Here is a 23421-nt window from a genome sequence, read left to right on the forward strand (position 1 = left end):
TCCTGCTCTGCTAGAGTCCCCAAAGGTCAGTACTATTCATATGTATGTATTTACAGTAATCTCTAAACCCAACATAGGGTTCGAACTCACAACCTCAAAATCAAGAGTCACTGATTGAGTGACTGAGCCAGCCAGGCGCCTCAAGGCCAGTACTGTTTTCTACTCACCCCTGTGGCCCCAGAGCCCACCCAAATTAACTCTCAGCAAAGCTCCTCTTAATCAAACAGTGAAACAGCCCCAGGGCGGAAGTGTCAGGAGAGACTGCCATGGAGATAGAGGGAAGGGGATCAGATCGGAAGGAGATCAGATCGGAATTTAGAGGCCAGGTGCTACAGACACAGAGGACTCCACAGGGGACTCTCTCCTTGTGCCAGGCACTCCTCCCCTCCGTCACACTTAGAGCTACCACTACTGGAAGCAAAAGAGAAACCAAAGTTGCCAAGCTTTATTTCGGTTGTACTGATTACAGATAACATATCTATTTCCCACCCCACACAATACAGCCCCCTGAGTAGGCTCAGCCACCCCTGACCCCAGTCTCATTTCTTATCCTCCTCCTTTTTGTCCTTCTTGCCATCCTTGTTGGCCTGCGAGGCCAGAGAGCCCATGGCATTTCGAATAGCTTCGTTGTTGGGATCCACGCCTGGAAGGTTCTCCAGGACGCTCTGAAGGAACTCGGGGTCCTGCATCACATCATAATCATCCTCCTCCTGTAAAAGGGCAGTGTCAACTTGGGGCAAGGGCTGAGCTATCTGGGGAACCCGCTGCTGCCTGAACCCCTCTCCACTTGACTAGGGGTGGGGACACCTCTGGCCAAGGGCAAAAAGGACCATTCAGGAAAACCCCAGTGCCTATATATGGTACCAACTCACATTTATTACTGACCAAACAGAGAAACTTGAACTTTGCTTCCTGAGCATACAGGATAAAAACAGATGCCATCAGGTTCAGATTTCTTGCTATCAGACACCCACTCCTTCTTCTTTGCCTTAGACCCTCTTTCACCCTCCTGGGAAGACAATACCTATCCACCTGTTTAGAATGCTCCCACCAAGAAGGAAGGAAAATTAAAGATCAGGACACTTACGCAACCCAGACTGAGTTCATTCTATTGCCTTAACAGGGTTTACAAACAAGAAATGTGTATCTGTGTGTTTCTTTCCCTCTGCTCCTCATAAAGCTCATCTATGAAACCCTGAAGAATGGTTCCAGGCCTAGAGGGCTAGGGGACTTCAATTGAGATCGGGGTGGGGAGTCACTGCTGGCCCTCACCTTGGCGGGCTCAGATGTGTCCATGGCTGAACTGGCATCGATGTCAGCTGATTCTGCCTGGCCGAACTCTGAGGAAAAGAGGTCTGTTCAGCTCCACTACCCAATCTCTCTGCCTGAGCACCACTTCCCCGGCCCTGGCTCACCTGCACCCTGCAGGGACATCTGCATAGCATAGGCAATCTGCTCCTCCTCAGTCATACTGCTTAGGTCGGGGAGCCCGCTCCGGCCAAACTCCTGCTGGCTGATGGTCATCTTCAGCAGGGCGTCATCGGAGTCTGGAAAAAGGAAGAGAGCGGCAGAGTAGAACTGGCGCTGTGTTCCACACAGACCCACCCCCAAACCGTTCCCCCAGCTCATACACGCCTATGCTGCCAGGCCTCCCCACCACTACTCCAGCATCTACGCCCGGCTCCCTGGCCCCATCCCTCACCTTCGGCCCCAGCCGTAGCAATCCCCGCCTCAGCAGCAGAGGCTGCAGCTGCCCGCCGGGCCTCCTCCTCCTGCCGCTGCCGCTGCTCTTCCATAGAAACACGGAGGGCCTGGCGAAGGGCAGGGCAAGGTTAGATGTTCCACCGCCCCTCTTCGCAGGCACTGGGAAGTCAGCTGAGGGGTGGGAAGGGAACATAAAACGGCAGCTTCTGGTCTGAGCACATGGGGAAGAACCTGGGGAGGTAAGAGGTGATGGGGAAAACAGAAGGACTTGGGCAAAGCCTGGGGTTTGATCAGAAGTAAATAAGACAGTCCGACATCGGTTCCCCTACAGATCACACAGAATTAAGGGGAAAAGGGACCAAAAAGGAGTCTGGGAAAATAAGTTCAGGACTGTCTGGGCCAAGATACGCTATGTGGCATGTGGGTCCTCAATACAGGAGGACAACATAGGACCCTTGGGCTCTACCTGAGGTCAACGTTTGCTCACCAGGGCCAGCTCGGGATCAGCACTGGGATCCACTCCGAATTCAAAGTCACTAGCACCAAGACCCAGCATGGCACCACCTTCACCAGCCAGAATTGGAGAACTGATGAGCGCATCAGCCAAGCTGGGCCCAGGGGGCACTGTCACCAGATGAGAACCGGTTCCATCTTTGCCATTCAATGTGTTTACAAAGGCTGTCAGCTTTTCTGTGTTCACCTCCTGGGGGGAGGGAAGAACACAGGAGGCTCTCCTTCCCGCCCTACTCCCCTTCCTCCGTCATTTCAGCTCTTATCTGTAGCTACTGTCTCACAGTGCAGGCACTCCTCTGGTTAAGGACTGTTCCATTTAATAACCAAATTGAGTCCATGCTCCCCAACCCGTCCTTACTTACCTCTTCCCCAAAATTGATAATGTCAACATTTACTTTCTCCTTCTTGAGACGTTTAGCCAGTTTCACCAGCTAGGAAGAGGGAAGATAAAGTAGGAAATCTGTTCCATACCATGAGGGGAAATGACACACCTCACAAAAGCATACAGAAATCGGTTAACCTCCCCGAGGCCCCCAGCAGAAACACTGAATTCTGCACATCCACCTTCCCCCAAAATGATGAACCCAATGCCTAAGGCTCTCCTAAGGCCCAAGAGACCCCACTGCCACATTCCCCAGCTGTCACCTGGACTCACATCCTTCTCGTTGTCCTCCACGGGGCTTCCCACGAAGGCAATAATGCGCATCTTGTGATTCTTGCCCTGCCTGTGCTTCAGAGCCAGCTTGTAAAGGAAGGGGAAGTTCTTACAGTCAGCCAAAGGAATCACTTAGCTCTCTCCTCTGTTACACTGTTTCTTTTCTTATGGTTTCTTTTTTTTTTTTTTTTTTTTTTTTTTTCTTCTTATGGTTTCTATGTTCCTCCAGTCTATTCATGTTCCTACAAGGTCTAACCCCTTCTCCACCCTTCCCTCCTTGCTGTGCCTTTGTCGGGACAAGGAAGAGGGGCTAAGCCTTAATTCCAGAGGTCTTTTCCTTCACCCATCACCAGTCCTGGAATTCATCCCACCATATTCTTTCTACTCCTTTCTCTGGGTCACTTCTCTTCCCCTCCTGTGGTTCTAGCTCAAGATACTAGGGAAGAAATGAACAACATCGGGGGCAGAACCTCAGAACAAGGAGGAACAATCAAAGGGATCCAGTAGGACTCACATGAGCCACGCGGATACCAGTACAGAAGGTGATCTTGCCCTTGGGTTGCACAGTGTGGAGCTTGGAAAGAATGCGGCCGGTGTCAGGGGTGAGTGTGGTCAGCACTTCACAGTCACTGGGAGGTAGGGAAAGAGTTTCTATAATTTCAGGTCAGGACAAGCGCCTCCAAACCTGTGTTTGACTCATCTTTTCTTTTTTTAGGAAGCTCTACACCCAACATAACCCCAAGATCAAGAGTCACATACTCTACTGACTGAGCCAGCCGGTTGCTACTTGACTCATCTTTTCTTTAAAGACCTTGATAGTAACTGTAATCGCTACTTTTCTTAATCAAACATTCACTGTTTAGAGAGTAGATCTTAAAAGTTCTCATTGTAAGGAAAGAAAAATTTGCAACTATGTAAGATATGGCTGTTAACTAAACTTACCACAATCACCATTTCACAACACATACACATATCAAATCATTATGTTATATACCTTAAACTGATGCTATATGTCAATTGTATCTCAATAAAATTGTGGGGGGGGGGAATCTAGTATTTAATAGATATGAGCACAGAAAGTAAGGGGTTGACTTTGTAAAAAACTTGCCCTCTTCCTCTCAATGTTTCCCTTGAACACTTCTCATGTTATCCTGTTCTCAGGGCCCCAAGAATCCAACTGTGGTGGACGCTTGAGTATGTCTCCCACCCACTCCATTTCTAGACCCACGTGCCAGCTAACAACATATATACTGGGACGGGAGGTTATTCATTTGAGGATTATCAGTTCCTAAAACAAATAACTTTTGGGGTAAAAGGATGTATAATACAGGCCCTGGGGACTTTTACCCAAAATGACTTCTCATTGACTTTTAAATATATTGTGAAATTTCACCCCAGATTTAGTTTCATAACTGCATTAAATTCAGATTAATATTAAACTCATGTTGCTATTTATATTTCTACTGGATAGTGAAGAAGGTAGTCTAGAAAAGGCTGATGGGCAAATGCAAAGTTCAGCAACCTAACACAACCGGTCACATGTAAGAAACTACCCACCCACCTACCAAGCCCCTTCCTCCTCTGCCCCATGTACTTGGCCAGTGTGATGAGGCCCACGTTGTTTTCAGGGTTGCTGCGGGTCTTAGAGTGACAAACTATGTTGACAGCATCTTGTTGGGCCTGCAGCCGGGTGGGTAAGAAGTCCCCATTCCGCATATACTCACTGTTGTCCACACTGTCAGATTAGGAGAGAAGAAAGAGAAGACATATTGCAGGATCTCTGACACAGTCTCTCTAGTTTCAGGGACCCCTACCCTACCCTCCAACACTTCTCTGAGGAACATTGTCATGCATAGCAGTGGCTCTCAGTCTCTGAGAATCACAGAACCACCTACAAATTACACACACACACACACACACACACACACACACACACACACACAGACTGTCAAGCCTTACATCGAACTTACTGACTCAAAATGACCAAAGGAGAGGTGCCCGGGTGGCTCAGTCAGGTGCACAGCCAACTACTGATTTCAGCCCAGGTCATGATCTCAGGGTTGTGAGATCAAGGCCCCACATCGGGCTCGGCGCTGGGTGTGGAGCCTGCTTAAGATTCTTCTCCCTCTGCCCATCCCCCCTTCCTCTCTTTAAAAAAAAAAAAAAAAAAAAAACAAAGGAGGAAACTTTCTACAAATGATCCTGATAAACACCAAACATTGCAATCTGTTCATGTACCACAATCACCTTCTTATAAGCTGCAGTTCAGTGTTATTAAGCACTGTCATGGATGAATATTCTAACTTTGCCTTCAAAATAGAAGTATTCCAAAGATAGAAAATACTTATAAAATACATGCTTGGCAACACTGAGTGCGGGAAAGCACAATGCAATCATCTGGTTAAATGTTTAACAGCGGGCAGCCCAGGTGGCTCAGCGGTTTAGCACTGCCTTAGGCCCAGGGCATGATCCTGGAGACCTAGGATGGAGTCCCACATTGGGCTCCCTGCATGGAGCCTGCTTCTCCCTCTGCCTGTGTCCCTGCCTCTCTTCTCTGTCTCTTATGAATAAATAAACAAAATCCTTTAAAAAAAATGTTTAACAGCTTAGACAGCTGGACCAAACTATAAAAATGAGGTTTCATGGATCTGGGATCTCACTTCTTTTATCATTGCAGTTTTTCCCAATCTTAAGAAATCCAGATAATGTGAAAAACAAGCTCTGGCTTCTCAGAGACCAAAAGAAGGCAAGAAAGTGAAGCAGTTATATAACCCCCAAACAGGATCAATTCCTGATGAGATTGCTTAGAACTCTAATTGTCAATGATTCCATCTATGTTGCTGGGAGGAAGATGTCCTCCCAGATGAGACACTTCTTTTCCACTGGCAAACAAAATATGGGCTGGGGGCCATCTTTTTCTTAGTATCCTTTAAATGGCAATAAATAGAAACCAAAAATGATGAAGAGAGGTAATTAAGAAACTACTGAAAGAAACAGAAAAGGAGTAAAGGGCAGTGTTCAGGTTCAAATCCTCAATCTGTTACTTATTAATACTATGATCTGAAGAAGTTACTTAATTTCTCTAAGGTCTAGTTACTTCACCCAATAAAATGTGTTTCACTGTATGTAGGTAAAGGTTAGGCTTACAGGATTGCTATGATGATGAAATGCATAGAAAGTACTTAGCACAGCGCTAAGCATGCTAATAGGAAGCATGAAACAGATTAATTCTCATAGTGAAAACTCAATTTACGTAGAGGTCAAGGCTGACTCTACTGACCATGCATTATATTCTTTCTGATACACTCTTTCTGATTTTCACCCAGTGGAGAAGCAACAGCTTCTCTAGCTTCAAACATAGTAGTGAACCAAATATAAAAAACAATGGAGGCTTTGAAGACTGTCCAGCTGGAACAGCTACCAAGTTTAAGAGCTGTGGGCAAGAGCAGCAGATGGATGACAGCTGGAAGAAAGGCATCAGAGTAAGCAAGGGGACTTGAGAGGTAGGGGAGAAAGACAGTGGGGAGTGTGGCTTCAGGGCTCACACTTCGTCATGCATCAGAACACTGGGAGGGGATGGTGGTATGGTGGTATTAAAAACACAGATGACTTAACACCTAAGTATGCATCCCTAAAAAAGTTTAGTTTTTCCATTCTTGACGTATGTATGAATTGAGTAATATACCTATTTCTTGACTACTTTTGTTCAATAGTATATAATTTCTCCCAACAAAAATTCATCTCAAAATAAGGGCTTATGGGACACCTGGGTGGCTCAGCGGTTGAGCATTTGCCTTGGGCTCAGGGTGTGACCCTGGGTCCAGGGATCCAGTCCCAACTCCCCTGCAGGGAGCCTGCTTCTCCCTCTGCCTGTGTCTCTACCTCTCTGTGTGTGTCTCTCATGAATAAGTCAATAAAATCTTCAAAAAATAAAAAATAAGGGCTTATGATATTATCTAGCCATTCCATAAAGTCTTCATTTAAAAACGAATACAGAAAGGGACTCCTGGGTGGCTCAGCGGTTGAGCATCTGCCTTGGGCTCAGGGTGTGATCCTGGGTCCAGGGATCCAGTCCCACACTGGGCTCCCTGCATGGAGCCTGCTTCTCCCTCTGCCTGTGTCTCTGCCTCTCTCTCTCTCTCTCTGTGTCTCTCATGAATAAATAAAATATTTTAAATAAATAAATAAATAAGAATACAGATGCCTGGACTTCCCTGGCTAGGAGTCTGGATTCACAGATGGAGAGCAGAGTCAAATACCTGCAATTTTTAACAAACTCCTCCACAGATTTTTGATGCACAGCAGAGCATGAGGCTCTACAGGGGGGGGGGGGGGGGAAAAAGGAGTGGCTCTCATCATTATTCTGTGCCTGGGCTATTACAGTTGATTACCAATATGTCTCTCTGGGCCTAATATTTCTTCCTATACATCAACCCAGGCCAATTTTTTTTCTTTTTTTTTAAGTTTACACACCCAGTGTGGAACCCAGTACAGGGCTTGAACTCCTAACTCTTGAGATGAAGACCTGAGCTGAGGTCAGGAGCCAGACACTTAATCCACTGAGCCACCCAGATGCCCCCAGGCCAATATTCTTAACTGCCATTTTGTATAGAGCTCTGTCTCCACCACGCTCAAAACTCTTTCAGAAGTCCTCTATTGAAGGGTACCAGAGTTCAACCTCTGAGCTTGACATTTGCGGTTTTCTATCTTTCAAAGAAAGTACCTTAAACCAACAACCTTAAAACCAAGTCACAGTAGCCTATTTCCGAATCCCTAACCACACATTGGGCATTTACACTTCAGCAGCTGTTTCTGCCCTTGCCCCTATCTGTCATGGTCTCTCCTCAGCATTTATCAAAAAGTCCCTTCAAGGTTTCTCTTAAATCCCCTCTTGAAGACTCCTCAAGTACACTGCAACTAACAGATGTACAGTGCTATCCAGTTTATGGAGTAACATCACAAACATTTTACCTACCTGTGTTATAAGGCAAGTGGAGGTCATGATTATTCCCCATGAGAGATTTTTTTTTTTAATTAATTTTTCCCCATGAGAGATTTACTACATTCTCAAGAACATGCAGCTGGTAAGTAGCAGAAAACACAGGATTTTTAATTCCAAATTCTGTTCTTTTCTACCGTAACATGCTCTGTCCCAGAAGTTGCCAGATTTAGCAAATAAACATATAGGACTCCCAGTTAAATGTGAACTACACATAATTAACAAATAATCCTTTAGTATAAATAGATCCTGTGCAATATTTGAGACATACTTACAGCCACGTTTTATATTAAAAACTACTACTTATATGAATTCAAATTTAGCTGGGCATCTTATTTATATTTTATCTGGCAATGTTCTCTTTCATTCCCTGCCCCCCAAAGAAAACTCTTAGGTGGCTGTTCCATCCAACTGGCAATTTGTGTTTGTGTTCTATTCCATACTATATTCTACTCTTACACTTTGAAGAAACTGTTGAAACCTTGCAAAAAGTGTGTCCTCCGCTTGGGGCAGATGAGCCGGAGAAGCAGGACTCTGGCTACCTACAGACAGCAGATCTGGGGCTGGCCTTAAGACGACGCTAAAATACAGCAAGGAAGCAGGGATCGGCCGGTAAATCACTGACACAGGCCTGATGAGTGTGTGTGTGGGGGGGTATTCGGGGCCCGTCCTCCGCTCCCGGGCCGGGATGACTCAGGGAGTCGACGGAGCGCCTTCCTCCCTGGACCAGGGCCGCATCTCACCGAACGGCACACCACCCCCACCCAGGCCCAGCCGGCCTCGCGCGACACGCGCCCCCACTCAGTCCCGCCCCTCACGGGTCCCGAGGTAGCTCCTCACCAAACCATAGTGCTTTCCAACACCATCTTTCCACCTTCCTCCCTTTCCGACCGGTTCTTCTAGACTGCCCAACAACAAATCCTTCCATTGGCCCAGCGCTTACCACCAATCACAGGCCTCGCTCGGCCAGCCGCTTCCGCTCCCCTCCCCGTTGCTCTCTGGGAGTTGTAGGCACCGCCCAAATAAAAGGATATGTAAGGGATGGCCGGCACACATCTTTCCCTGTCTTTCCTTCCCTGGTTGAATTCCCTGTTGGCGGATCTAAGAGAAGCGGTGGAGGAACCTTTGAAATTGCTGTAGATGAGGCTCTTGGGTGGCTTGGTGGTTGAGCGTCTGCCTTAGGCTCAGGTCGTGGTCCCAAGGTCCTGATACCGAGTCCCACCTGGGGCTCCCCGGAGTGAGCCTGCTTCTCCCTCTGCTTGTGTCTCTCATGAGTAAATAAATAAAATCTTGGAAGGAAGAAAGGAGGGAGGGAGGAAGGAATTGCTGTGGATGTGTCTGCCAGCATCTTCATTTTTTAGAAAGTGGTGGGATGACTAATGAAATTCCAGGGATCCCTGGGTGGCGCAGCGGCTTGGCGCTTGTCTTTGGCCCAGGGCGCGATCCTGGAGACCCGGGATCGAATCCCACATCGGGCTCCCGGTGCATGGAGCCTGCTTCTCCCTCTGCCTATGTCTCTGCCTCTCTCTCTCTCTCTCTCTCTCTCTCTCTCTCTCTCTGACTATCATAAATAAATAAAAATTAAAAAAAAAAAAAGAAATTCCAGCTCCGTCACTTCCCCATAGCGCTTTGTGCACCTAACCACTAAGCCCTTTTCCTCCCAAATTTAATTTCTCTCTCTCCCGTTTAATTAAGGGCAAAAAAGGTGTCTTAATCTTTGCAATTCCCTGAGCCCAGTATAGAGCCTGACACATGGTTGGAACCCAGAAAATGTTTGACCAACCAATTCTTGTATAACTCCCAAAAAAGAGGAGACAAACTGGTAAGCCATTTTGATTTGTTGATCAAGAATAACATTCAAAAATGCTTTGGATTACCTTCCCCTACACACACATGAAACTGAAAATTCTAGGTCTCTCTCTCTCCTGGAAGGCAGAGGGAAAGGAAAAAAAGACACCAAGCATGGCTACAGAATACCATACTTGGAAATGGGGGACAGGAGTGTTGTGGATATTACCTAGATGTTGGTTTTAAATGTTTTTTGCTTATTTGTGTTTGTGTTTTTGTTTTTAGAGAGGGGGTGGAGGGGCAGAGGGAGAGGAAGAGAATCTTAAGCAGCCTCTACCCCAGTTCCTCCCGCGTGGACCCCGATTCTGGGCTCCATCTCACAATCCCACAATCATGACCTGAGCAGAACAAGAGTCTGAGGCTTAACCAACAAAGCCACCCAGGCACCCCTAGAGATTGGTTTTAATAGCTATGTCAAAAGTTACTGGTAACCATCAGAGCTTGAATAGGAGTAAAATCTCCCTATCATTGGCGGCGGGGGGGAAGCTGTCAATATAACCATAGACAGGAAAGGGTAAACAAATAAAGCACAGAAAAATAATTAGTGGCAAGTTCAAACATAACCAAAATATTTTCAAACAAGACAAGAAATGCATTAAAAAATATATCTACACAATGTAGAGACACACCAAACTAAGTGATACAAGGTAAAAATAAAGGGAAAGTGTGAAAAAAAATTAGTAATGACAAAAAACATGTGTAGCTATATTAATATTGCACAAAACACAATCAGCAAAAATAGCTGAGATCAGATCAGGAGAGAGGTATTTCAGGGACACCTGGTGGCTCAGCGGTTGAGTGTTTGCCTTTGGCTCAGGTCGTGATCCTGGGGTCCTAGGATCCAGACCCACATGAGGCTTGCCACAGGGAGCCTGCTTCTCCCTCTGCCTGTGTCTCTGCCTCTCTCTATGTGTCTCTCATGAATAAATAAATCTTTTTTTTAAAAAAAGGGAGAAAAAATAAAACAAATTTTTAAAATTTAAAAATAAAAAAAGGAGAGGGATATTTCATAAAATATAAAACTCATCATCAACAACAACAAAAATGCTCTGGGTTAATCAGGATAATACAGCTCCAAAGACAAGTTGACCATCAGGGATAACTATAAGTTAGTATTCTTCTAAATGTATATGAAGATAAACATTCAACCCAAACAAAGGGCCTAGAAATTGAATGTTCTGGAATGTCATCACTGTTCTGGGAAACCGTGATCCATGATACCTGTGCGAGAAGTGTCACCTTCTCAGCTTTAGTCAGATATTTAATAAGTTGTAACCAGTGCTTAGTTAGTACTCTTTTTAAAAAAGATTTTATTTATTTATTCATGAGAGAGAGAGAGAGAGAGAGAGGCAGAGACACAGGCAGAGGGAGAAGCAGGCTCCATGCAGGGAGCCTGAGGTGGGACTCAATCCCAGGACTCCAGGATCACACCCTGAGCCGAAGGCAGGCGCTAAACCGCTGAGCCACCCAGGGATCCCCTTAGTATACTTTTAAAAGTATATGGAGATATTGTAAAGAATACAAAATATAATGACCATTAAAAACTGAGGTAATGGGACGCCTGGGTAGCTCAGCAGTTGAGCATCTGCTTTCGGCCCAGGGCGTGATCCTGGAGTCCTGGGATTGAGTCCCATGTCAGGCTCCCTGCATGGAGCCTGCTTCTCTCTCTGCCTGTCTCTGCCTCTTTCTCTCTCTCTGTGTCTCCCATGAATAAATAAAATCCTTTAAAAAAAAAACTGAGATAATGGAGAGTACCTGGGTGGCTCAGTCAGTTAAGCATCCAACTGTTGGTTTTGGCTCAGGTCCTGATCTCATGGGTGGTGGGATCAAGTGCCATGTTGAGCTGGAGTCTGCTTGAAGATTCCTCCTTCTTCCCCTCTCCCCACTCTATCTCAAATAAATAAATAAATCTTTAAAAAAATGAGAGTGAAAAATAGGTGCTATATGATTGACTTGATTCAACCTGGAAAATGGAGAACATACTGTCTTTGAACAGGATGTCCTGTTAGCATTATGTCAGAAGCTATTCAGTTAAAAGATATGTGAGTTGTAACAATGCACACAAACGATGAAATCTGATAGGATCACATTTCTGTAAAATAAGAGTTCTGTAATGAAAAAAGCAAAAATGAAACCATTCATTTTACCTGTGATTCAGGTACTATTTTGGGCACTTGGAAGGGAACAAAACAAAATCCTGCCCTTGTGAAGCTTATATTTTATGGGAAAAGGCAGAGGAATCAATACGCAAGTAAATAGATAAATAAAATATAAACATTAGGTATTTATATAATTAATATTCATTTATATAGTATTAAAGTTTATATTTTTAAAAAATTATTTATTTATTTGACTGAAAGAGCAAGAGAGCACAAGCAGGGGAGTGGCAGAAAGAGGGAGAAGCAGGCTCTCCACTGAGCAGGGAGCCCAATGCTGGGCTCCATCCCAGGACCTCAGGATCATGACCTGAGCCAAAGGCAGACACTTTAAGACTAAAGGTGCCCCTAAAGTTTACATATTACCTTATATGTTAAATTTATATATAAACATATATATAATATGTTGCATCATATTAAAATATATACAAATTTTTAAAATATATACAATTTTTATTCAAATAATGGTGATCACCTCAGAGAAAAATAAACCAGTGTGGATGAGGCTTCTATTTTATATAAGTAGGATATTAGGGAAGCCTTACAGAGACCTAAACAATACCTAGGGGAGGGGTGCCTGGGTGGCTCAGTGGTTGAGCATCTTGCCTTTGGCTCAAGTATGGAGTCTCACATCGGGCTCCCTGCAGGGAGCCTGCTTCTCCCCTCTGCCTGTGTCTCTGACTCTGTGTGTGTCTCTCATGAATAAATATTAAAAAATAACAACAAGGGGATCCCTGGGTGGCGCAGCGGTTTGGCGCCTGCCTTTGGCCCAAGGCGCAATCCTGGAGACCCGGGATCGAATCCCACGTCGGGCTCCTGGTGCATGGAGCCTGCTTCTCCCTCTGCCTGTGTCTCTTCCTTGTCTCTGCCTCTCTCTCTCTCTCTGTATGACTATCATAAATAAATAATAAAAAAATTTAAAAAAAAATAACAACAACAACAAAAAACAATACGGGGGGAAAGAGCAAGTGGAAATGCCCTGAGGCAAGAGTGTATTTAGGAACATGGAGTCCAGGATGTGAGGGCAATCTGGCTGCGACATCTGTCACCCCATTCATCGCCAGGGTTGATTTGGCTGATCTGGCTGCCTAGGTGGGTGTCCCCTTCCTCTGTCACCACTCCATGTGCATCCCTCCCGAAGCTACTGTGCCCTCAGGGGAAGAAGATGACCATCCCCAATAGAGGAGGACCGTTCTTCAGTCAAGGATATACAAGTAGTAAAACAAAATCCTGCATTCCCATCTAGTGCTCCCCTGCTAGAACCTCCAAAAAAGCTCTCAAGAACATGGAGTCCAGTAGAGATGGGAGTAGAGGGAGAGAGGGAGAGAAGAAAAAAGCCAAAGAAGCAAAGGCAGTAAATAGGTTGGTATATAGCCTAACATCATTTTAACGATTCTGAGTGAGATAGATGCTGTTGGAAAGTTTTCAACAGAGGATTGACAGGATCTGATGTAGTGTTTTAACAGCATCACTTTGGCTACTGCATTGAGAACAGACTGTGGGCAAAAAGAACAGGAGATAAACCAATTAGGAGACTACTTCAGTGATCAGATAATATGATGGTGGCTTATTCTAGTGTGGTAATAAGAGGTGAAATGGTGACGTGTGATTGGAATTTGAGTATTCCATAAGATACAAAACTGACAGAATTTGCCAATGGACTTAATAGAGGATGTAAGGGAAGGGAATGTTAAGATACCATAATTGGTTCTAGACAACTAGAGAAATATAGTCACTATTCTTTTAAGTAATTATTATTTTTAAAGATTTTATTTTTTTGCAAGAGAAAGAGAGATCAAGCATGAGTGGGGGGGGGGGCAGAGGAAGAAGCAGACTCCCCACTGAGTGAGGAGCCCGATGCAGGGCTCAATCCCAGGATCCTGAGATCATGACCTGAGCCGAAGGCAGATGCTAACTGAGCCACCCATATGCCCCTTATTATTTTTTTTAACCAGGCTCCATTGGGCAGCCCTGGTGGGTCAACGGTTTAGCACCGCCTTCAGCCCAGGCTCCATGCCCAAAGTGGGGCTTGAACTCACAACCCTGAGATCAAGAGTCATATGCTCTACCAGTTGAGCCAGTCAGGTGCCCACTGACTATTTCTGAAGATGGGTTAGGAGGGACAGGAACCAGAAATTCAGCTTTGGTCATGTTAGGTTTAAGATATTTATTAGAGGCAGCCCGGGTAGCTCAGTGGTTTAGCACTGCCTTCGACCCAGGGCGTGATCCTGGAGACCCGGGATTGAGTCCCACGTCGGGCTCCCTGCATGGGGCCTGCTTCTCCCTCTGCCTGTGTCTCTGCCTGTGTCTCTGCCTGTGTCTCTGCCTCTGTGTGTGTGTGTGTGTGTGTGTGTATCTCGTGAATAAATAAAATCTTTAAAAAAAAAGATATCTATTAGACACCTAGTTGGAGATGTCAAATAAGTGAGTAGATAATAGGAGTTTGCAGTTGAAAAGGAAGGTCTGGGCTGGAGATGGAAATTTGGGAGCTTTTAGCCAACATTGAGATGCTCTTTAAATCATGAGGTGATAGGAGAGTTGGGCAAATTATACAGGGTCTTTAGGCTACTGTAAGAACTTACAAACTTAGGGAGTGAATGCAAACTAAAAGAAAGGGTCCTATGATTGAATCTTGGGGCACTTTAACATTTACAGGTTAGAGAGAAAAGGAGGAACCAGTAAAGGATAGAGATGGAGCAGTGAGTACCTTGGTAAGGACAACCAGGGGAAAGTAGTATCCCATAAGCTAAGTGGAAGGAGTAATAAGCTGACAGATGCCACTGACACATCAAGAGGAACATTGATATATTTAGCCACATGGCTATGAGTGACCTTAATAAAAGATGTTTTGGTTGGGTGGTGGGGGCAAAAACTTGGGAGTTCAAGAGAGATTAGGGTCAAAAAACTATTATGAGGGACACCTGGGTGGCTCAGTGGTTGAGTGTCTTTGGCTCAGGTCGTGATCCCGGGGTCCTGATATTGAGTCCCATGTCAGGCTCCCTGTGAGGAGCCTACTTCTCCCTCTGCCTGTGTCTCTGCCTCTGTGTGTGTGTCTCATGAATAAATAAATAAATACAATCTTTTAAAAAAATTATTAAGAAAATTCATTTGTAATCAATTATCTAACTTTGACCACTGACTAGAGATTAAGGATTATTAATTTTTAACACATGTTTTATATATATACATACACATATATATTAGATTTTTATTTATTTGAGATAGAGTGAGCAAGAGAGATAGTAGGAGCAGGGGAGAGAGAGAGGTAGACTCACTCAAGAGGGAGCCCCATGCAGGACTCAAGCCAAAAGCAAATGCTTAAGTTACTGAGCCCCCAGGTGCCCCTATATATGTATGTATATATATGTATATATATATATTTTTTTCTTTTGAGAGAGCCAACGTGGGGAGGGGAAGAGGGAGAGAATCTTTTTATTTAAAAGATTTTCTTGGGCAGCCCCCATGGTGCAGTGGTTTAGCACCACCTGCAGCCTGAGGTGTGATCCTGGAGACCCAGGATCGAGTTCCACATCGGGCTCCCTGCATGGAGCCTGCTTCTCCCTCTGCCTGTGTCTCTGCCTCTCTCTCTCTCTCTCTCTGTGCCTCTATGGATAAATAAATAAAATGTTTTTTAAAAAATAAAAGATTTTATTTGAGAAAGAGCAAGTGCATGTGTGCGCATGAGCAGAGGGAGGGGCTGAGGGAGAGAGAAAGAAAGAACCTCAAGCAGACTCCCAGCTGAGCATGGAGCCCCACTCCAGGCTTGATCACAAGACCCTGAGATCATGACCTGATCTGAAATCAAGTTGGAGGCTTAACTGACTGAGCCACCCAGGTACCCCTCTAATTATATACATATTTTATTTTTTTATTTTTTTATTTATTTATGATAGTCACAGAGAGAGAGAGAGGCAGAGACACAGGCAGAGGGAGAAGCAGGCTCCATGCGCTGGGAGCCCGATGTGGGATTCGATCCCGGGTCTCCAGGATCGCGCCCTGGGCCAAAGGCAGGCGCCAAACCGCTGCGCCACCCAGGGATCCCCATATATACATATTTTAAAAAAGAGTTCTTATCTCTTAAGTCATATGTTGAAGTGTTTATGGATGAAAGGATGACATCTGGGATTTATTTTTACTTCATCCTTTGGAGGTGCAGAAAGAAAGTAGGGATGGGATAGTTGCCCTTGTTTCCACTTATAATTATTGAAAACTGGATGATGCATACATGATGGTTCACTACTCTACTTTTGGTTGGAAATTTCTGAGTTAGGAAATTGGAAACAGGGCAGCCCAGGTGGCTCAGTGGTTTGGTGCCGCCTTCAGCCCAGGGTGTGATCCTGGAGACCAGGGATCTAGTCCCATGTCGGGCTCCCTGCATGGAGCCTGCTTCTCCCTCTGCCTGTGTCTGTGCCTTTCTCTCTGTGTGTCTCTCATGAATGAATAAATAAAATCTTTTTTTTTTTTTTAATTTTTATTTATTTATGATAGGAACACAGTGAGAGAGAGAGAGGCAGAGACACAGGCAGAGGAAGAAGCAGGCTCCATGCACCGGGAGCCCGATGTGGGATTCGATCCCGGATCTCCAGAATCGCGCCCTGGGCCAAAGGCAGGCGCCAAACCGCTGCGCCACCCAGGGATCACGAATAAATAAAATCTTAAAAAAAAAAAAAAAGAAATTGGAAACAGATGCTTTACAATAAACTTTCAAATAATAATTTTACGGATAATATCATTTTGTGTCCTTGAAAAACTAAAGAGGGAGGCAGCCTGGGCGGCTTAGCAGTTTAGTGCCGCCTTTGGCCCAGGGTGTGATCCTGGACACCCAGGATTGAGTCCCACGTCGGGCTCCCTGCATGAAGCCTGCCTTTCCCTCTACCTGTCTCTACCTCTCTCTGTCTCTCTCTGTGTCACTCATGAATAAAGTCTTTAAAAAAGAAAAAAAAAACACTAAAGAATACACATTTAATCTGGAATATATTTTAAATAGCAAGAAGGGATGAGACTCCAACTCTGGTGAATAACTTCCAGAATAGCTAAGATTGACCTGCTTAAGAGGAAAAAACAAACAAACATTAACCCAGGATTTCCAGCTTTACTATCTTTTTTGAAGATTTTTATTTATTTATTAAATAAATAAATAAAGAGAGAGAGAGAGCATGGGGGAGCATGTGTGCAGAAGCAGGGGGAGGGGCAGAGGGAGAAGCAGACTTCTCACTGAGCATGGAACCTCACCCAAGGCTTGATCCCAGGATCCCGAGATCATGACCTGAGCCGAAGTCAGATGCCTAAGTGAGCCACCTAGGTGCGCCTCCAGCTTTATTATCCTATGGTCTTTTTTTGGTTTCCTTAACTTTTTGTTATTGAAGTTTTCCCCTAGCAAGCCCAACTTGCATCTGGATTGCAGGGTCCCACTATAGAAGCAGCAGCGGCTGCTCACCACTAGAGGGACCCTCTGACTTTAAGAGGTTAGCTACACTTCCCACTCAGCAGTTGCATGCACTAGATCAGGGTGACAGAGACACTTATACCTAAAATATGTGCAGATTTGCTTCCTATTAGGGCAGTTTTCTCCTTACCCAGTCTAAAGGAGGGCTATGCCTATGGCTTAAACTCAAATTCAAAACTGAGAATCCCCAGTGCCTTCTTCACTCCAATTACTTGTTCTAGCAGTTTTCTTTTTATCACATCTATTCTCCCACACCCTTACACCTAAATTGTTCTAGTCTAAATCTGCTTTTCTATCCACGTTTACAGAACTTTGTCAACGGATTTGTCTGAATTATTTTGATCATGTCCTACTTAGAGGCCAAAAAAAAAAAAAAACAAAAAACAAACATACTACAGTTCCTTACTGCCTACACTTTAAAATAAATTCCCCAGCCTAGGGGCACCTGAGAGGCTTAGTTGGTTACACGTCTGCCTTTGGCTCAGGGTCCTGGGATCGAGCCCAGGTTAGGCTTCCAGCTCAGTGGAGAGTCTGCTTCTCCCTCTCCCTCTGCACCCACCTACCCCATTCATGCTCTCTCAAATAAATACTTTAAAAAATTCCTCAGCCTAGCAGGCAGGATTTCCTGCTTGGCCTCCACCTATACCCACTCCAAGATTCTCAGTCAGATCTTCTCCACCATTGCTTCCACTGTGGGCTTCTCCTTATTCTCTGAAACAGACCCTTCTCATGCCTCTAGGCTCTGGGTTCATGTGCAACTTTCTCCAATACCTCTAGTCCACAGTAGCCTCTAATTTTCTTCCACCTAATATATTGTGCCATTCTCTGAGAGAACTGAAATCCTTAACCATAGCCCATCTAAAAACATTGTTTTTGTGTGCTCCTCCTGAACACTGTAAACTCTTGAAGGTCAACTACTTCTTTGGACCTCCAACTGTCCAGTGCACTGCTCATTAGCTGCTGCGTAAGTAGTTGTAGACTGATCTTAACAAGATAAAGAACAGTATTCAGTTAAGTTGCTTCTCTCCAAAGCTCCCGTCCCCGCATGCCTTAGAACAAGCATCCCCTTCTTTGGTCTAGTTTCCGTCACAGTAAAAAAGCCTACCTAGGGACGCCTGGGTGGCTCAGTGGTTGAGCATCTGCCTTTGGCTCACGGGATTGAGTCCCACATCAGGCTGTCTACAGGGAGCCTACTTCTCCTCCCTCTGCCTGTCTCTGCCTTTCTCTGTATCTCTCATAAATAAACAAAATCTCTTTTAAAAATGGTTATTCATACTTAAAAATTGAAACTGGGAGTACCTGGGTGGCTCAGTGGTTGAGCATCTGCCTTTGGCTCAGGGCGTGATCCCGGAGTCCCAGGATCGAGTCCCACATTGGGCTTCCTGGATGGAGCCTGCTTCTCCCTCTATGTCTCTGCCTCTCTGTCATGAATAAATAAATAAAATCTTAAAAAAAAAAAAAAAAAAAAGCCTAACTAATAACAAAGCTCAACCTCACAGAAGAGGAAAACAGAACTGAGGGAAGCAGTATCTGTGGTCTTCCAAGTGACACCTTAACCCCGGGTCGGGGAAAGGAAAGAAAAGGAATCCAAAGGCCAACTCATCTCAAGCTTGCTTTGTCATTTTCCTTTCCTCCTAAACTTTTTTTTTTATTAAGATTTTATTTATTTATTCATGATAGACACCGAAAGAGAGAGAGGCAGAGACAAAGGCAGAGGGAGAAGCAGGCTCCATGCCAGGAGCCCGACGTGGGACTCGATCCCGGGACTCCAGGACTGCGCCCGGGGCCAAAGGCAGGCACCAAACCACTGAGCCACCCAGGGATCCCCCTTTCCTCCTAAACTTGAGCAAGATTTTGACCTTTGGATTCCCAGACCCATCAGTTAAAGTAGGTTGCCACTTGGTAGGCAACAGACCTGCAGTAATTCCCTTCATATTCATTCACAGCTTTTCCTTGTCAGGTTGAAGTTGTGCAAGCGGAGGGGTGGCTGGAAGGTAGGGAATGAAGCCAGCACCAGCCTGCACCAGCCTGCAGGCAACTGGCAAGGATGCAGCATCTGCTCAGGGCAACACAAAACAACACTGAGCCCGAGCTGGGGCTGGAGGGTGGAGCAGATGGTATAAAAAGAATCAGGAAGAAACAAGAGTTCTAAATAACTGATGAAAGTTTAATACATTAAAACCAGATTATTTATCATTTTTATATTACATTTGCCATTTCTGAAGAATACAAAGTAGAGGCAAATAGTGACACTTCATAAAAATGTTGATTTCCCATTCTCTTCCCTAAGACCCAGCCTCCCTCAAATATTACCTCCCACCCCCTACAGAACTCTGTCCTGAATAAAACACTTAAATACATCATAAATAGTAAATTATGAAAAAAAATAGCAAGAATTGTTTCTTTCCTTCTTGTAAAAAAGAACATGGCAGCAAAGACAGGCAGCCAAAAACTGGCTGGGGGTGTCTAATATAGACAGTTACTTGGGGGATGGGCTAACCTACTATCAAGGCTGGGTGGGATGGAGACGGGATAGTATTCAACAATCTGCCTGAGATGCCAGACTCTCTTCTTCCCCTGACAGGAGGTAGAGGACCAGAGGGGGGACTGCAACTCTTGGAGATGGGCAACAGACAGATTACATAGCTCCCATTTCTGAGTTCTCTGCATGAGAAGGGACAAGACATGTGGCACAGCAATGATCTCACCTAGGCAAGAGTCTGCTGGGTCCCCATGAGTCTAAGTGAATATTCTCTAGCCTCATAGATACAGACTGACTGTTAAACGGACACAGGTGCCTCTTCTCCACCTCAACTCCTCGAACAGCAGAACACTGTTGGAAAACGTAGGGAAGAGCAAGAAGAAACCTCCTTTTGAGAAGGATTCAAATTCATTTGATTAAGTCTTCATATTTAGAAAAACAAGCAGAATACACTTGAAATTGCAAAACAGTAATAATTGTGATGGCCTGGCAGTAAGTAGGGTCCCACCTAGCAAGGGCTCTGATCTTCTGGGCCCATAACTGCCCTACTGGTTCAACAAAAGGGGTAAGGAATACCCCATGTCCCACTCTCTCCATTCCTTCAGCCTTAAGAAATTCATCAAGAGAGAAGTTAGAGGAGCTACTCCTGGCAAAGCAGTTCCATACTTCCATTTTTCAAACACCAGGGGGCTCTTCTGAGGGAACCCCTTGAATAGGCATCTCTCCCGACATTTCTGCAGTTTTGATCTAAAAATGCCTGGCTTCAAATTGTGTGCTGTGTGCTAGCTTTTTCCTTTTTTAAGGAAAAGAAAGGAAGGTGGGAGTTGGTTTAACATCCTTACTCCCCAAAACCTTTACAAAGATTACAAGGGTCTTCTTCCAGAGAAAGCACAAAGGTGGAGATAATGTGCCAGCCAATCAGTCCTGAGGAAATTAAAGAGTCCAGCTCCTGGTGAAAGGTAGATGAAGAGGAAGAAAATCACCAGGTCCAACAACCCCACTTCCAGCAAGAAGAATGGGAGTTTGAAAACAATTCAACTGTGGAAGCCAGATGAAAACTCGTGTCACCCAACTAGAAGTGGAGAGGATGCTGCTGTCCTCAACTGTCTTGAGGCACTAATGCCCATTCATAAGGAGAGGGAAGAAGAGTTCTTCTTCAGAAAGGAGACAGAGAGCTCCCCTAGCCTCCATTACACTCCTTTTGTGATGACCACGAAGAAGAAAACTCAGCATTGCTGGCTTTTTGGGATCACCAAACTGGTAGAATCTTGTTCCAGATCTTCTGAGTTTTTTTGCTCACTGAAAAGGGAAAGGGTGTAAGGTTAAGATGTGGACTATGAAATGAGACAGGAATGGAATTCAAGTTAATTTCAGCCTGACTGGCAGAGTTAAGAAGTTTTCTTCTATTTAATCCCCAGATTCCAAGTATAAGATCCCCACAAAATTTAAAAAGGCAAGCTTGACGGGGTACTCAGTCCCTCTAACCCTGCCAATTAATTCCGTTTCATTCCATCAGTGATCCTCTTTATACCCTTCAAAGAAAGCATTCACCGCCCTCCCACCATCCCAGACACTCACATGGGTGAACTCGGACTCTGCAACTTCAGGCTTTTCCAAGAGGGTTGAGCTAACAGGAGAAAAAAAATGGAGGCAGAGAGGAGAAGAATCAGAAGATAAAAAAAGAGAAAAAACAATCCTCTCAAGTCAAATCTCGTACTTCTTCATATTCCACTTCAGGGTCAACTTGGGATTTGGATACAAGAGATGAAGAAACTACCTGATTCAGAAGCATGTTGTTTTAATTAACTATTTAGCTTCTTAAGTACTACAAGATATTTCCTAATATCCTCCTTCCTTCTGCTCTTAATTCTCAGGTGTGGTAGGCACTTAGTGATCACTACTGCCTGATGTTTGTGCCACTGTGTAATTCTCTCCTCTTGAGTGTGAGCTGGATTTAGGGACTCTCTTCCAGAGGACAGAATGCAGCACAGGTGATGGAAAGTCAATTCTGAGATTACGTCACAAAAAGACCCTACACCTAGCTTCCTCTTGGGCTCACACTCTCTCACACTCTCTGCTTTGACGGAAGCTGGCTGCCACATGGAGAGCGTGTGATAAGGAACTGAGGAAGTACCACTGGCCAACAGCCTGTAAGGAACTGAATCTTGCCAACCACCACGTAAGTGAGCTTGGAAGTTGATCCTCCCCCAGGATAAGCCTCCAGATGAGACTACTTCCCTGATGTACAGCTTCACTGTAACCTCCTGAGAGACCCAAGCCAGTGATACCCAGCTAAGTCACACCTAGATGTTTAAGCCATGTAAAATCTGAGATAATAAATGTCTGTAGTTTTTTAGCTGCCAAGTTGGGGGTGGGGGTAATTTACACAATAATAAATAATATACATTTTTGTACCTGGAAGTAAAGTGCTGCTGAACTAAAAATCTGAAAAGTGGAAGTGGCTTTGGAAGAGGGGAAGTGGGCTTTAAGAAAAGTTTTAGTGAAAGTTTAAAAGTGGGATGCCTGGGTGGCTCAGTGGTTGAGCAGTCTGCTTTTGGCTCAGGGCATGATCCTAGATCCCAGGATGGAGTCCCACATTGGGCTCTCTGTGGGGAGCCTGCTCCTCCCTCTACCTATGTCTCTGATTCTCTGTGTCTCTTATGAATAAATAAATCTTTAAAAAAAAAAAAAAAAGGTTTAAAAGTGCCATGAATACACTATAGAATTTTAGACCTGAATGAAGGCGTTGCCAGTGTGGGTTCACAGAAAAGAAAAATCTTATTGGAGACTGAAGGAAAGGGGATTCCCTGTGCTGTAGTGGGACAAAGTTCTGCAACAATGTCATGCGCAGTTATGTGAAAAGGAGAATATGGGTCTAATGCCTTGAGTGATCGAGCTAGGGAGAATTCTAACCAGAATGCTAAAGGTGCCACCTGGTTCCTTCTTAATGCTTACAGTAAAATATGACAGAGGAAGAAAATTCAGTGAATTAAATAAAAGGAAGACTTGCCAGGACTTGATGGTTTTGAACATTCTGAGCCCCTCTAGATAGCAAACAATGCTTACATTAAGAAGCAACTTGTGAGTAAGCATAAAACCTGGGTACTGCCAGGAAAATGTGGTCTAAAGAAAAAGCCAAGGGTATGACTATAAAACATTTTTTTTAAGACTAGAAATATCAAAGTTGGTTCCTTAGAATAATATTCAAGAAAAGGCCATTCAAAAAGATTAATGTCTCCTAGATCCTCTCAACTTCCCAACAGGATCTCTCATAAGCACAGGGCTTATGAAAGAGGTATCTGTGGGTGTGACTTTTGTCTAGAGGACTGAATCCCAGTGAGACTCACAGGAGGCACACAAAATCTTTGAGGGCACTCTAAAAGCAGAAACATTATCAGCTTGAACTGAAAGGGACAGACACGGTGTAAAATGAAGAAACCGCTGGACCCCAAAATTGTACTGGCAGGAAGCAGACTGAGAAAACTACTCAGCTGCAAACACATTCTAGCTTTCATAAAAAAGGAAGATCCAGGAAGCAAAACCAAGAGTTCAAAGGGTGGGGCCAAGAGTCACGGAGAATTACTCCCATGCCTTTTCCCTGTATTTCCCCTGATCAAA

The 23421-nt window shown here is 44.7% G+C and overlaps 2 protein-coding genes across 5 annotated transcripts in view; both read right to left on the minus strand.

Moving 5' to 3' along the window:
• Positions 1 to 430: 430 nt before the first annotated feature.
• PSMD4 (proteasome 26S subunit ubiquitin receptor, non-ATPase 4) lies at positions 431 to 8812 on the minus strand. The gene is made up of 10 exons (XM_041754909.1): positions 8712 to 8812; positions 4467 to 4607; positions 3387 to 3501; positions 2873 to 2959; positions 2580 to 2648; positions 2192 to 2407; positions 1703 to 1811; positions 1416 to 1547; positions 1273 to 1340; positions 431 to 710 (listed from the first exon to the last, which is right to left on the minus strand). The coding sequence occupies exons 1-10, from the start codon at positions 8735 to 8737 to the stop codon at positions 540 to 542; spliced, it is 1134 nt and encodes a 377-aa protein (XP_041610843.1). The 5' UTR covers positions 8738 to 8812; the 3' UTR covers positions 431 to 539.
• Positions 8813 to 19467: 10655 nt separating this feature from the next.
• Positions 19468 to 23421, minus strand: part of PIP5K1A (phosphatidylinositol-4-phosphate 5-kinase type 1 alpha) — a 43941-nt gene continuing 39987 nt past the window's right edge. For all 4 annotated transcript variants that reach the window (XM_041754907.1, XM_041754906.1, XM_041754908.1 and 1 more), the window contains 2 exons: positions 21382 to 21430; positions 19468 to 21102 (listed from right to left, as the gene is read on the minus strand). In XM_041754907.1, coding sequence (XP_041610841.1) covers positions 21100 to 21102; positions 21382 to 21430 — 52 coding nt within the window. In that variant the 3' untranslated portion in view covers positions 19468 to 21099. The remainder of the gene's footprint in view (positions 21103 to 21381; positions 21431 to 23421) is intronic.

This window comes from Vulpes lagopus, chromosome 5 (assembly GCF_018345385.1).
Source record: "Vulpes lagopus strain Blue_001 chromosome 5, ASM1834538v1, whole genome shotgun sequence".
NCBI classification, from domain to species: Eukaryota; Metazoa; Chordata; class Mammalia; order Carnivora; family Canidae; genus Vulpes; species Vulpes lagopus.

What these genes read in the sequence shown, in the direction of transcription:
- PSMD4 (XM_041754909.1), bottom strand. Translation starts at nt 8,737, where the DNA reads ATGGTGTTGGAAAGCACTATGGTTTG. An exon ending in GATGTCCCTGCAGGGTGCAG is followed by an intron (nt 1,341 to 1,415) that starts GTGAGCCAGGGC and finishes TCTTTTCCTCAG; the next exon opens with AGTTCGGCCAGGCAGAATCA. An exon ending in ACACATCTGAGCCCGCCAAG is followed by an intron (nt 711 to 1,272) that starts GTGAGGGCCAGC and finishes GCCCTTTTACAG; the next exon opens with GAGGAGGATGATTATGATGT.